The sequence below is a fragment of the Chiloscyllium punctatum genome, chromosome 5, assembly GCF_047496795.1.
Source record: "Chiloscyllium punctatum isolate Juve2018m chromosome 5, sChiPun1.3, whole genome shotgun sequence".
NCBI classification, from domain to species: Eukaryota; Metazoa; Chordata; class Chondrichthyes; order Orectolobiformes; family Hemiscylliidae; genus Chiloscyllium; species Chiloscyllium punctatum.
The window spans coordinates 16,281,631-16,294,917 of NC_092743.1; the positions used below are offsets into that span (position 1 = coordinate 16,281,631).

Sequence of the window (13,287 nt, forward strand, 5' to 3'; positions counted from 1 at the left end):
TTTCTCTTCTGCTTCCAGCAACCTTTGCTTGGTTGTTTTCATAAATCTTTCTTTACAAGTTCCTTATTGGCTTTGTTCGAGCTGGTTTTCTCATTTAAGTTTGTGCTACTCCACACTACTTCTGCTCTGAGGTAACTCAAAAATTATAGCGGCAAACAGCTGCAGATTTCTAACACGGAGAGTTTGCTTCTTTCAGAATTCTGAAAGAGCTTTTCTTCACAACACAGATTTGAGAATGGTTTCAACACGCATAATCTGGGCTCCCTGCTTTGGGGAAAAACATTGTGAAACTTGAAAGGACTCAAAAGATCTACAAGTATTTGACAAGAGTGGAGGGTTTGAACTATAGGTGGAGACTGAATAGGCTGGGGCTATTTTCACTGGAGCATCAGAGGCTGAGGGGTGACATTATAGAGGTTTACAAAAGCATGTGGGGAATGTTTAGGGTGAATAGCCAAGGTCTTTTCCCCAGAATAGGGTGTCCAAAACTAGAGGACATAGGTTTAAAGGAGAAAGGGGGAAAGATTTAAAACAGACATAAAGAGCAACTTTTTCCACACAGAGGGTGGTGCATGTACTGAATGAGTTTCCAGAGGAAGTGGAGGAGGCTGGTACAATTACAGCATTTAAAAGGCATCTAGATGGATATATGAATTGGAACTTTTGGAGGGATATGGGCCAAATGCTGGCAAATGGGACGAGGTTTTAGATTAGATTAGATTAGATTAGATTACTTACAGTGTGGAAACAGGCCCTTCGGCCCAACAAGTCCACACCGCCCCGCCGAAGCGCAACCCAGCCATACCCCTACATTTACCCCTTACCTAACACTACGGGCAAATTTAGCATGGCCAATTCACCTGTCCTGTACATCTTTGGACTGTGGGATGAAACCGGAGTACCCGGAGGAAACCCACGCAGACATGGGGAGGACGTGCAAACTCCACACAGATAGTCGCCTGAGGCGGGAATTGAACACGGGTCTCTGGCGCTGTGAGGCAGCAGTGCTGGCCAGGATATCTGGCCAGCATGGGTGAGTTGGACTGAAGGGTCTGTTTCCATGCTGTATAGCTCTATGCCTCTGTAACAGGTTGATCAAATGCATACAACCTTTTCAAAAGAAAAGCCTAAATGTTTATGCAATTGAGGGCACATGCTAATTCCAAATAAATCAGTGGTGAATGTTGCAGTGTGCATTCTGTTTCCAACTCATTCAACAAGGGACATTGCCTCATCATAGATCCATTAAGCTTGGATTGCCACTCTTTATTTATACATTAAAAAAAAGATGAGAATATTCCTTTGAGTCTAAATCCCAAAATTAGGGAGAATGCAGTCAGTTTCTCTTTCCACTGAAACTACCTGACACATTGAGCATTTAATGCTCTTACATATCGCAGATGCTGGAAATCTGATATTTTCTGCTGGTATTATTGACAGGCCTAATGATAATCATAGTAAAAAAAAATCAGAACTATAGTCTTTCCCACCAACTTCAAAAAGAGAAGCTAAAAAGAAAATACATGAGAAGTCAAAAAGCTAGTTCCATAAGAGGAGGTCTGGTCCAGTGAAGGAAGCTAATACAGTTAGTCAGAACAGTTAAGCAAGTCTATTAATTGGATTACTTTCTGTATCAGTTTCCTTATTCTATAGTCAATTGAACTTAAGATAATGTTTGATTCTAGTTAGTAACAAATAAGACACTGATTATTTTACACACAAAGCAGCTTAATGCTTCAAATCCAAACTGGTCTCATTAAAGGCACTTTAGCCTACCTTTAGAAGGGTTGCACTAAGGCATATGTGGGTATGTGTGGAAGACATGATAGTTTCAACCTCGATTTATGCCATTATATAATTAGAGATCGAGCTTAAAAGCTATTCTGAAACATTGCCAAATAGACATCCATAAGTGGGAACAAACTGTTCAAGATAAGAAAGTCTGGAGAGAAACCACACGTGGCCACCTTCTCCTGTAAGTCCTACCACATCGCTGAGGCTAAATGGAGAGAGTGTGCGCAAGAGCGTGTTAGAGAAGTCAAAAAATCCCGAGTCCGATGCATCCAGAAGTCACAATCCAATTTATGGATGTGTATTCAGAGCAGATTTGCTCTACGAATAGTCATTTGGTACGAAAGGGCTTAAATATTGCCACAAAAAGACATTTTGTTGAAGCTATTTGTCCTCCACGCATCAGGACATTTGTTGATAGTTGTGGGGAACAGACACCTTCATCCATTGTTCAAATGTTTTAATCTTTCAGATAGGACATTTCACAGGCCCAAAAGTTGTGGCCTTAGGCTTCTTCATCATTTGCATAACAAACATGAGGTGATCCACTTTGGCAGGAAGAATAAGGAACTGAATATTCTTTAAGTGGAAGACTGCAGAAAGTCACAAAACAGAGGGATTTGAAAGTCCTTCGACATGCAACACTCAAAACAAGCATCTAAGTTCAGATGAGAAGAAGGAATGCAAATGGAATGTTGACCTTTATTTCAAAGAGAATCAAGTACAAATGTAGAGAGATTTTGCTAAAACTACACAAGGCACTAATCAGACCACAGCTGGAATACTGTGAACAGTTTTGGAACTCTTACCTCTGGAAAGATATACAGGCATTTGGAGGCCATCCAGAGAAGGCTCACCAGGTTGGTGCCTGGTATTTTATACAGTGGGCTTGTACTCACTGGAATTTAGAATGGAGAAGTTCTAAAAGGTTTGTAGGAGACTTGACAGAGTGAATGTGGAAACATTGAAAAGAAACAAGTTCTTTACCCCTATGGGCTGTTGAGGCTGGGTCATGAAAGGCTGAGATAGACAGACTCTTAATCATCAAGAGTTATAGGAAAATAGCAGGAAACCGGAGTACAGGATGATCAGATGAGCCATGACCTCATTGAATGGTGGAGCAGACTTGCTGGGCCGAAATGGCTTCCTTCTGCTGCTCCATCTTATGATCTCCACCACACTCTCAGGCACTGAGTTCCAGGTCTTACATACTCAAGGTGTGAGAAAGATGGCAATTTCTCCATTACTTCTTTTGCAAGGCTGTCTGTGAATTCATCAATCGTTGAAAGTAACTGCGCAGGTCAGTAAGGCTCTTTAGAAAGCAAATAGGATCATGGGCAGTATATACAGCAACCGAGAATATAGGACAATGCAGTACAGTGCTGATTAGGCATCAATTTGGTTCAATTCTCCACATCACACAATTGGAAGGCTGTCATTGCCTTGGAAACAGTGTAAATGCGATTTATCAGAATGGCAACAGGAATGAGAGAAGGTTTCTATTATTTGAAGTTAAGATGGTCCTCCTCCGAGCAAAAGGAGGCTGAGGGGAGATTAAACAAGGGTAAGCCATTGCCCCTGGCAGAGGGATATGTAATCTGAAGGATACACATCAGGTCATTGGCAAAAGAACCTTGTAGGGGGTGAGAGTATCCTGCCAGCAGCAAGTTACAATGATTTGGAATGCATTGCCTGGAAGGCTGATGGAACCAGATTGAATAGTTACTTTTAAGAAGAGAATTGGATATGTACTAAAAAAATTCTAGGTTTCAGGAAAGAACAGGGGAGTGGGACAAATTGAATAGTTCTTCCAAAAGAAGTGTAAAAGAAAGAATTGCCTGAAAAACCTTTTTAATGCTATGTTCTATGATATCCAGTGTCTTTTCACCCTTACTATGGATATAGAATAAACCAGAAAATTAGCGACTTTACCAATGTTAATATTTTCAGTAAATCCCCTTCAGGGAACATTATTTCTTTGAAAACATTCTTGTTAGAGTAATATTTTTCTAACAAGATGCAAAAGTACTAACATAGTACTGCCCTCAGTTTTTAAAAAAACTATGTTCTGCACTCACATGCCAGAGAGGCAAATTAAAGGCAAAGTCTGAATGGGAATTAAAATACAATAGGGAAATGAAGGGGCAAGGTAGTATGATGGTTTCTGGCCTCTGAAGACATTTCCTTGATTGGTTGGCTGTAAAATGACAAATATAAATTGGATTTGGGCTGCTTTAATGCAATTTATAATAGGACTGCAGTGGCAGTACTAAACCATGCATGATACCTCAATCTATCAAACATCACAGAATAGCTGGGTGTCTGAAATGTCTCTCTGTTGCTTGGGGCTGCTCAGGAAGGGCAAAAGGGGACTTTACACTGATTCTCAACTGGGAATGGGATACTGGGACTAGGTTCTTTATTCGAGAAAATGTTACCATTTCCGAGCAGTGCACATCTTGTGTGTATAATGCAGGTTGCTTGATTATCTGGCTATTAAAACTGCAATGCCACAGAATTAGTCCATGTTAGTCTCCCACATGAGGAAAGCTACAGATAGCATAAAGAAACATTCTGGAATAATGCACTTTGCTTCATAGAACAAGAGAATGGCCAACAATCTACACTGTCAATTAGATCATAGAATCATAGAGATGTACAACATGGAAACAGACCCTTCGGTCCAACCCGTCCATGCCGACCAGATATCCCAACCCAATCTAGTCCCACCTGCTAGCACCCGGCCCATATCCCTCCAAACCCTTCCTATTCATATACCCATCCAAATGCCTCTTAAAATGTTGCAATTGTACCAGCCTCCACCACATCCTCTTGCAGCTTATTACATACCCGTACCACCTTCTGTGTGAAAAAGTTGCCCTTTAGGTCTCTTTTATAGCTTTCCCCGCTCACCCTAAACCTATGCTCTCTAGTTCTGGACTCCCTGACCCCAGGGAAAAGACTTTGTCTATTTACCCTATCCATGCCCCTCATGATTTTGTAAACCTCTATAAAGGACAACCCTCAGCCTCCGACGCTCCAGGGAAAACAGCTCCAGCCTGTTCAGCCTCTCCCTGTAGCTCAGATCCTCCAACCCTGGCAACATCATTGTAAATCTTTTCTGAACCCTTTCAAGTTTCACAACATCTTTCCGATAGGAAGGAGACCAGAATTGCACGCAATATTCCAACAGTGGCCTAACCAATGTCCTGTACAGCCGCAACATGACCTCCCGACTCTTGTATTCAATACTCTGACTAATAAAAGAAATACCAAATGCCTTCTTCACTATCCTATCTACCTGCAACTCCACTTTCAAGGAGCTACAAATCATTCTTCATCTCAATGAGATTCACTGAAACCACAGGAGTGTTCGGCCAGTTGGTTCACAGAAACCACAAGGAAACAGAGTGCGTGTTGGGCAAGTTTGTTCCTTGTACTCTCCATTTTGCCTTCAGTGATTTATATTCTTCTCTGATCTTTGGTAGCAGCCTATAGGCTCCTGCCAGTCACTGGTCTAGAAAAGAAACTACAAGAAAGAAGATTAACAGCATCAGTATCGGACTCACGTTCCCAAACATACCTCCCCTAGGACATCACATGGCACAAGAGCTAACAGATTTGGTTCACCTTTGCAGTTGAGTATGCTTGCTCATCTACATATAAACTACATCACCTCTATGAAAGAACAACAACAAGCCAGCTATGGGGCTGGAGGTATTGACAATACCGAATGACAGCAGTGATGTTGGCTAACATATGACCTTACCTGAGCATCTATGTTTGGATGTTGTGGCCATTCGAATCATTTTCTAATCTGGTCCTGCTTTATATTTCTTACCTTGAATATAACAGTGTTGGGGAAAATGCACTATTTTGAGCATACTAACCCTTACATATAACAGCACGTTTACAAGATTTTGCACAGACAACTGTTTTGATGTTTATGGGGTTTTTTTGGTCACCGAATTTTAATCAAATGGCTAAGGCAAATACAAATTGTCAAAAGTAAAAACACAACACCAATATGGTGTATAGGTTGAGAAAGCTGTTTAACAATAATATCAACCTTCTGTTAATCCAATGCAATCATTTGCATTGTTACTGTATCCAAAGACATCAATGCAACCATTCTGTATGGGAATGTCTTGGGATCTCCAGTAGCAGTAACATTCCTACCTCATTTATGTTACAGCTCTTCTATTAAAGTCAGCGTACCTATTCTCAAGCAATGGTGTAGAGTGAGAGAGGTATTGGGACAGCAGTTGGTTGGAAGACACAATAACAGCTGAGAGAAATTTGAAGGTCATTGTGTCAAACCATAGATCAGAGTTTTAAGGGTAGTTTGCCTTTCTCTATTCACCTCAATCAGGAAATGTGGATCATGGTTTCTCAAAGAAGAAAACAAGCTAGTAGTTAAATGTCTATAATCACAGCAAATATCAATACAGAAGGTGGTAATTAACTCATCATGTCATATTTGAAGAGGAGTTACTCAATTATTCCCACCTCATATCTCAATGTTTTTCTCCCCTGAGTATTTCCCAATTTCCTTTTCAACAAGTTACTATTCCTTCTCCTCAGGTGGCATAGCCGCCCAGATCATCGTATCACAGTGAGGAAAACAATTCCTCACATCTGACTAACTAGCCTGATCACTTTATTAGGGAACACTCTGTATGCAAAAGACATGTGATCTAACTTGTCCCAAACACTTCATGCGATAATCCACTATTGTGCATAGGATTAAAAACAAAAAGGAAAAAAAGGAAGGAGAAAATAAACACCCACATCAAAACAGAATTAGTCAATACAGAGCCAATTTGAGTCAACCTTCATGAGGTTTCTTTTATGTCACGCTTAAGGAGAGAGAATGTTATTTAGTCAGATAACAGTAATTGCTTCAGAATCCATCACACTCACTCACACAGAGGTGTACAAGAGGACAGTGAAATTTAGTACAGCACTTCCATTAAACACTTACAAATTTTCCAATCAGTCTGCAGACCTATTAGTTCTAAACTGAGGCAAATGTCCTTCGTAAGGACACTGGTGATCAAACAGCAGCATAGAAATAGAACATTAATATTGAAACAGTAATATTGATTAAGCAGATTCTTTCCATCTCCTTATATAAACTGCATAAATGGTTTTCTGTCACAGCTACTCAAAATGGTCAGTAATTGACTGCACATTAAAAGTGAAACACCTATGAACTCAATGTAAAGCTATGTTTATAGGTACACACGTATACACACTGCCATAACATTTTAGCTGGAATCAAATATCACAGGTGAGCTTTGTCAGCAAAACACAATTCAATATGGAAACAATTTCACTCCTCTTTTTTCCTTAATAATTTAAACTTTAAAATTAAGTTAAAGTCACTTGATATTTTTCATAAATTACTAGAAAATGTTGATACAGTGCAATTGTACTTTGTCGCTAGATTGGACCTGAAAATACTAAAAATATGGACGCAGAAATCTCAATCTCAGAAGATACTGTTCAAAATATCAAATGCCCTTCAGCCCATTCGATCTTATACAGCCATGAAAAACCTCTAAATACAACTGAAAAATTGAATGCGCTAGCCTCAATCACACCATGCATGGCAAACCACTGTAAATGATGACCATCTTCTGACACATGCCTTAAATTTGTTCTTCAAAACGCAATCTTAAATCTCTGAAATTGCTTTGTTGTGTTTGCTTGCTTGTTCCTCAAAAGTAACTTCAAAAAGACCCTTGAATGATTAGATCCTTTCCTCATATCTGACTGTTTGGTTATATTGATGGTACAGACAGACTAAAACAGTGGTAGAACTTGTGGTAGATGGGGTTTAATGTGGAAACATGTGAAGTCCCTCACTTTAGGTCTGAATAACAGAAGTAAGAACAAATGCTTAATATTAAGGTAAGTGCTGTGAGCAAGTATTTAAATATCTATGTACACAAGTCACTAAAAGCTACACTACTAGTTAATAAAAGGGGTAATAGATTGGCTTTTATCTTAATTCAAAAGCTGCATTTAAATGCAAAAAAAAAAGGATTCTGTTGAACAGAGCCTTGCACAGATCCTCTTTGGTTCAGTTTTAGCCATCGAACCTCCTCAGGAAATGCGTACTGGCCTCAAGAGGATGGAGTGCAGATTCAATAGAGTGATGATAAGGGCTTTAAGGATTAAATGATGAGGATAATTTCCATAAACTTCGTTCATTTTTCCCTGAATTCAGAAAGATTGCATAGTATTCTAATCAAGGTTGAGAAAATTTGAAGGTTTCAATGACGTAGATCTGTTTAAACTATTTCTTTTGGTGAGGGAATCCAGACAAGAGGACAAAATCTGCAACTTAGAGTCAGATCACCTGAGTGTATTCAGGAGCATTTATTTTATATAAAACACAACCTACAACTCCCTTCCCAAATAGCTTTAGCTTCTGGGATTATATTCAAGACTGAAATAGATATCTTGGGTAAAAATACCAAGATATATGAAACAAAAGTGATTAAATGGAGCAAACGACAGAAAATCCTGTAGCCTGAATGGCAAAAGAGGTACAAGGGCTTAACAGTCTATCCCTGTGATTTGCCATTGCACAGTTAACACTGAGGCTGGAGAACTCAATTCAATTTAATATCCCCCGCTATGACATTCACTACAACACCTTAAAACTTCCTCGTAACACATTATAATATTGCAACCATGAAATACAAACATTTTTCTACCAAATCTAACATATATGGTGCCTTGTATTTGTATTGAATTGTGTTTATATTGAATTGTAATGCTTCCTGCATTTCAACAGCTGACTACACTTCAAAAAAGGACTTCACTGGCTTGAGTGCACTTTGGGATATTCCCTGGTCATGGAAGATTATATAAATACAAATTTTTCCTTTTATTAATCCAAACTTAATGTAATTTGTCACGCATAACATAGAGCATGGCAAGGTTTTTTTTTCATCTGTCTCCAAGATCTTTTGTCATCTCCTCTTACTTGCCTGATGTCAACTCAATATTTAGCCTTCTTCCAGGGATACAAATTCAGATCAGATATGCATATTAAAACACTAAGTCACACAACATGCACTCAACAGCACTTTATTCACATCCCGTTCATTTGGACTCAACACTTCGCACAAACTGCTTCTGCACTTGTCACTAATTCACTCACACATTTCAACCTTATTACACAACGACATTAGACTGTAAAATATCTTGCATGATACAGTTAATAATATAAAAATCGGTAATCCCAATTTACATTGCTTATTTCCCGAAAAACGGCTCAGGAAGATCTGGCGAGATCTGTTTGGTAGCTGTCATTTATCTTCCTCAAAATGACCATGACTATTTTACAAATTCTCCTCCCCTAATTACCCTGTAATATAATTCATCTATCCCAAGAGAATGGCCTGTCTAGGGCTTACATCAGGAAGTATCAACTCACACAAAATCAACAAGTGGAATACATTGCTAAAAATAGTAAGTGATAAGACGACCCTGGAATTTCTTAAATGGTTAAATGCTGTAATAGGAAGATTGTAGAGAGTTGGCTTTCTGAAAAAGGAAAAAGCAGGGCCTCTTTAGATCTTGCCTTATGTTTTGAAGAATATGAACTCATTGTAAATGACAAGAAACTTAAATAGTTCAGAGGGATGTGGTGCCCTCTGAAGTTTCAAGTCTCGCAAGCCGGTTTTATTTGAAATCCCAAAACATACGTACAGATTTCATTTAAATATTTGATATTCTTAATCAAAACTTAAAATGGTTTACGTCCATTTAATGGTTCAGTGGAACATGGAGTAATTCTTTAGAAAAGCAAGTATGCTAGACAGAACACAATCATTTCAAATTTCCAAGAGAACAGCCTTGGTATTGGTATTTAATAATATTAGAAACACAACAGGTCTATCAGTAAAGACAAACTGACATTTGAACATTTGATTCTATAGTTAGGACAAGGAGCAACAAAAACCAAAACTGCTGGAGAAACTCAGCACTGTTGGCAGTATCTGTGGGGAGAAACTAATTCCACGTTTTGAGTCAAGCGACCCTTGTTCAGAATCCAAGAGCTCTAAAGACAGCTCACTAGACCCGAAATGTTAACTCTCCTTTCTCTTCACAATTGCCGAGTTTCTCCAGCAATTGCTGTTTTTGATTCAGATTTCTTTGTTTTAACTTAAGGGGAACAATTGGCTACATGGATCCTTGACCCTTCTTTGCTATCCAACACGGAGGAGGGAGGTTGAGCTTCAGCCTCAATTCAACTTTCACCGCTGATCCTCACATTTCCTTCAGATTCCAAAATCTAGCCAGCTCAGCCTTGAATATGCTCAACAACTGAATAGCCACAGCCCTGTGGGGTAACAAATTCCAAAGATTTACCAATTGAGTGTCAGACTTCCTCATCTTAATCTTAAAAGGCTTACACTGTACCCTCAAGTTCAAGGGTAACAGTTTCTCAGCATCCATCTGGCCAAAATTTCATAGAATCATACAAACCTCAAAAAGATTACTTCTCATTCTTGCAAACGCTAGCAAGTATAGGCAGGTTCGAATCAATCTTTCTGCATAGACTCAAAATCAAAGTCTATCTAACAGAGCTTCACTTCAATCACATCAGGCAGCATTCAAGAAGCTGGAGGATCAACATATCAGGCAAGTGCCCTTCATCAGGAAACTTACCCGGAATGTTGATTCTCCTGTTCCTCGGATGCTGCCTGACCTGCTGTGCTTTTCTAGCACCCTACTCTTGACTCTGACCTCCAGCATCTGCAGTCCTCACTTTCTCCTTCATTTCAATCACTCTAACACAAATGAACCCTTCCTTAGATACAGTAATCAAACTCCAAATTTCACATATGCTTTAACAAAGCCCTGTACAACTGCAGTGTAACTTCACCACTTTAACCTCCTTACAACACACCCTTTACCTTCACAACTGCTTGTTGCACATGAAACTGTGTGTTCTGCGCAAGGACACCACATTCCCCCCTAAACTATTTAATAGTTTCGCATTTTTTTAAACTAAGTTTTGTTTTTCCAACTAGAGTGAAAACCTCATTTTCTCACATTGTACTCCTTCCAACACCTCACTCCACTTTATTTATCTGCATTTTTTTGGTCACCTTGTTACAACGCATGTTACATTAATGGGTTGGACAATAATGACCCTTGCAAACATCCTGTAGGTAACAGGCTGCTAACATTAATAAAGGTGTGAAACAAATACCAAAGAAGAACCGTGAACAGAGCTAATGCTTCAAATCCAATATAGCTTTTCTTCAAAACCTTAACCCTAACCCCATTAAATCAATTGTCTGTCCACACTGATGCTGCACTCAACCTTGTCAGCTCTTGTGTGAAAAACCTTTCCTGGAGCACATTTTAAAACCCAAGTGGACTAAATCCATTGGCTGCCCTTCATTACTAAAAGGATGCTTACAAGGGTCACTACTTCCAACCAGGGCATTAATGTAACATGATTTGGAGATGCTGGTGTTGTACTGGGGTGTACAACGTTAAATATCACACCACACCAAGTTATAGTCCAACAGGTTTAATTGGAAGCACTAGCTTTCGGATCGCAGCTCCTTCATCAGACAAGCTATTTTTCAATGTATAATTTCAGTTACATCACACTGTAAACTTCTGCTATAAATTCTGCGTCTTACAATTGGGTCCTTCACAACTACCTGATGGAGGAGCGCCGCCCCGAAAGCTAGTGCTTCCAATTAAACCTGTTGGACCATAACCTGGTGTTGTGTGATTATTAATGTAACATGAATTGTGGTGACTGTGTAACGCGGCCAGGTCTGGTGATGATGCAAAGTTATGTGGAAAATACGCTGTCACAAGGAGACAAAAATCCTCATTAACCCTGCCGGTCACATCCTTAAGACAGCTCAGTGGGGGTATTTTTTTTTGCATTGACAGCACTCAAGTTGCTCAGTGCTAATTTGACATGGGTTTTGATACAAGATCGGAGGCGCAAGTTTAAACTTCAAGACAATGATGGATGAAGTGACGAAATTAAAAAGTGTGAACCATCAAAACCATAGCTGTCTGTCAGAGCAGAGGGAAAGGGAGCGTGCACACTGACCATGAAATGCCATCCCTCAGTGTCCCTTTAATAGGTCAGTCTACCCCCAAACAGAGAGAGAGAGAGAGAGAGAGAGAAGCGGGGCCCTTACATTGACATGACCTTACCCAGCAGGAGCAGCCGGTGAGTTTGCTTGTACTCGCGTTTCTGTTCCTTCAGGATTTTGTCGATGTACTTGCTGACTTTCTTCGCCTCCCTCTCCGCCTCCTTCTCCTCCGCCCGCAGCCTGTCCCAGTTTTTGTTGGGTTTCTCGGGGGCCGCTCTCTTGGCGCCGTGCTGCCGCTCTCCGCCGTTCTGCTGGGGCTGCCAGTCGCGGAGCCGGTCCGGCTCCCTGCGCTGGGCTGGGGGGCCATCGCGCAGCCAGTCGGAGCTCCGCAGCCGCTCCACCGTCTCCCCCCGCGGCTGCGGGGCTGCGGCTGGGGCCGGGGCTGAAGCCGCTGCCGAAGGCTCCGAGTCCGGGCTGCTGCTGCTGCTGATGGACACTGACGCGATGGGGTCGCTGAACAGCCGCGGGCGCAGGCTGTAGCACATCCCCATGTTTCCACAGACAGGGAGAGGCAAATACCTCCCCCCCCCCTCCCCAAACACACACACACAGGGCCTGGAACAAACCGCTTTGATCAGCGTTTCATCCTCACGCTTCCCCCAAACCCACCCACCAAAATGCAGCCGGTCGATTTACAGTCCCTTCTCTCCCGCTCCCCCAAATTTAAAAACAAAACACCCGAATTTTTTTTTTCCCTCTCAGAAAAGGCAAGAGACGGAATGGTTTAAAATCCCCAATGTTCCATTGTGCACAAGCAAGATACGGCGCTCATAAATCACCTGATCCCAGTGACCAGTGGTCCACCTTACCGTAAATCCTCCAAACTCACAGCCCAGCTCCTGGAACCAGAGCCAAACCAATCCGACCTCCTCCATCCCCACCCCCCCCTCTCCCAACAATTCATTGATCTGCCCTTCAATTCCCTCACCTCCTTGTGGACTTCACTTGTCCTCAAGAATCATTTCTTCTTTGGTAAAAACGCACAAGTCACAGCATTTCTTCGGATTTGTTTACAGCCTCATGATATCTATGGAGGAACAACAAAACGCTGTCCCAAAACACACCATGGAAGAATATCTTTGACAGCTCCCCTCTCCCTTCTTCAAATCGTTCCGAACTCCCTGATTTTTAAATCATAAGCAACACTAAAGAATTGGTGGCGGGAGGGAGGGTGAGTTCCTCTGAGAGAGTGATATTTTGGGTTTTAAAAAAACACTGCTTGACAGAGGAATTTCCTTCATTAATCATCCAGCTTTTTAAAAAAAAAATCAGATTTCAATGTCCCAAATATAAAGCCTAGAAGGCCTCAAACAACGAGGGGTTTCTTTATCCCCCCCCCCCC

The 13,287-nt window shown here is 40.9% G+C and overlaps 1 protein-coding gene across 1 annotated transcript in view; it reads right to left on the reverse strand.

Moving 5' to 3' along the window:
- LOC140476911 (guanine nucleotide-binding protein G(s) subunit alpha-like) overlaps positions 1–12,752 on the reverse strand; it is a 287,271-nt gene extending 274,519 nt beyond the window's left edge. Inside the window, exon 1 of the mRNA XM_072569833.1 lies at positions 12,007–12,752. Coding sequence (XP_072425934.1) covers positions 12,007–12,436 — 430 coding nt within the window. The 5' untranslated portion in view covers positions 12,437–12,752. The remainder of the gene's footprint in view (positions 1–12,006) is intronic.
- Positions 12,753–13,287: the final 535 nt, after the last annotated feature.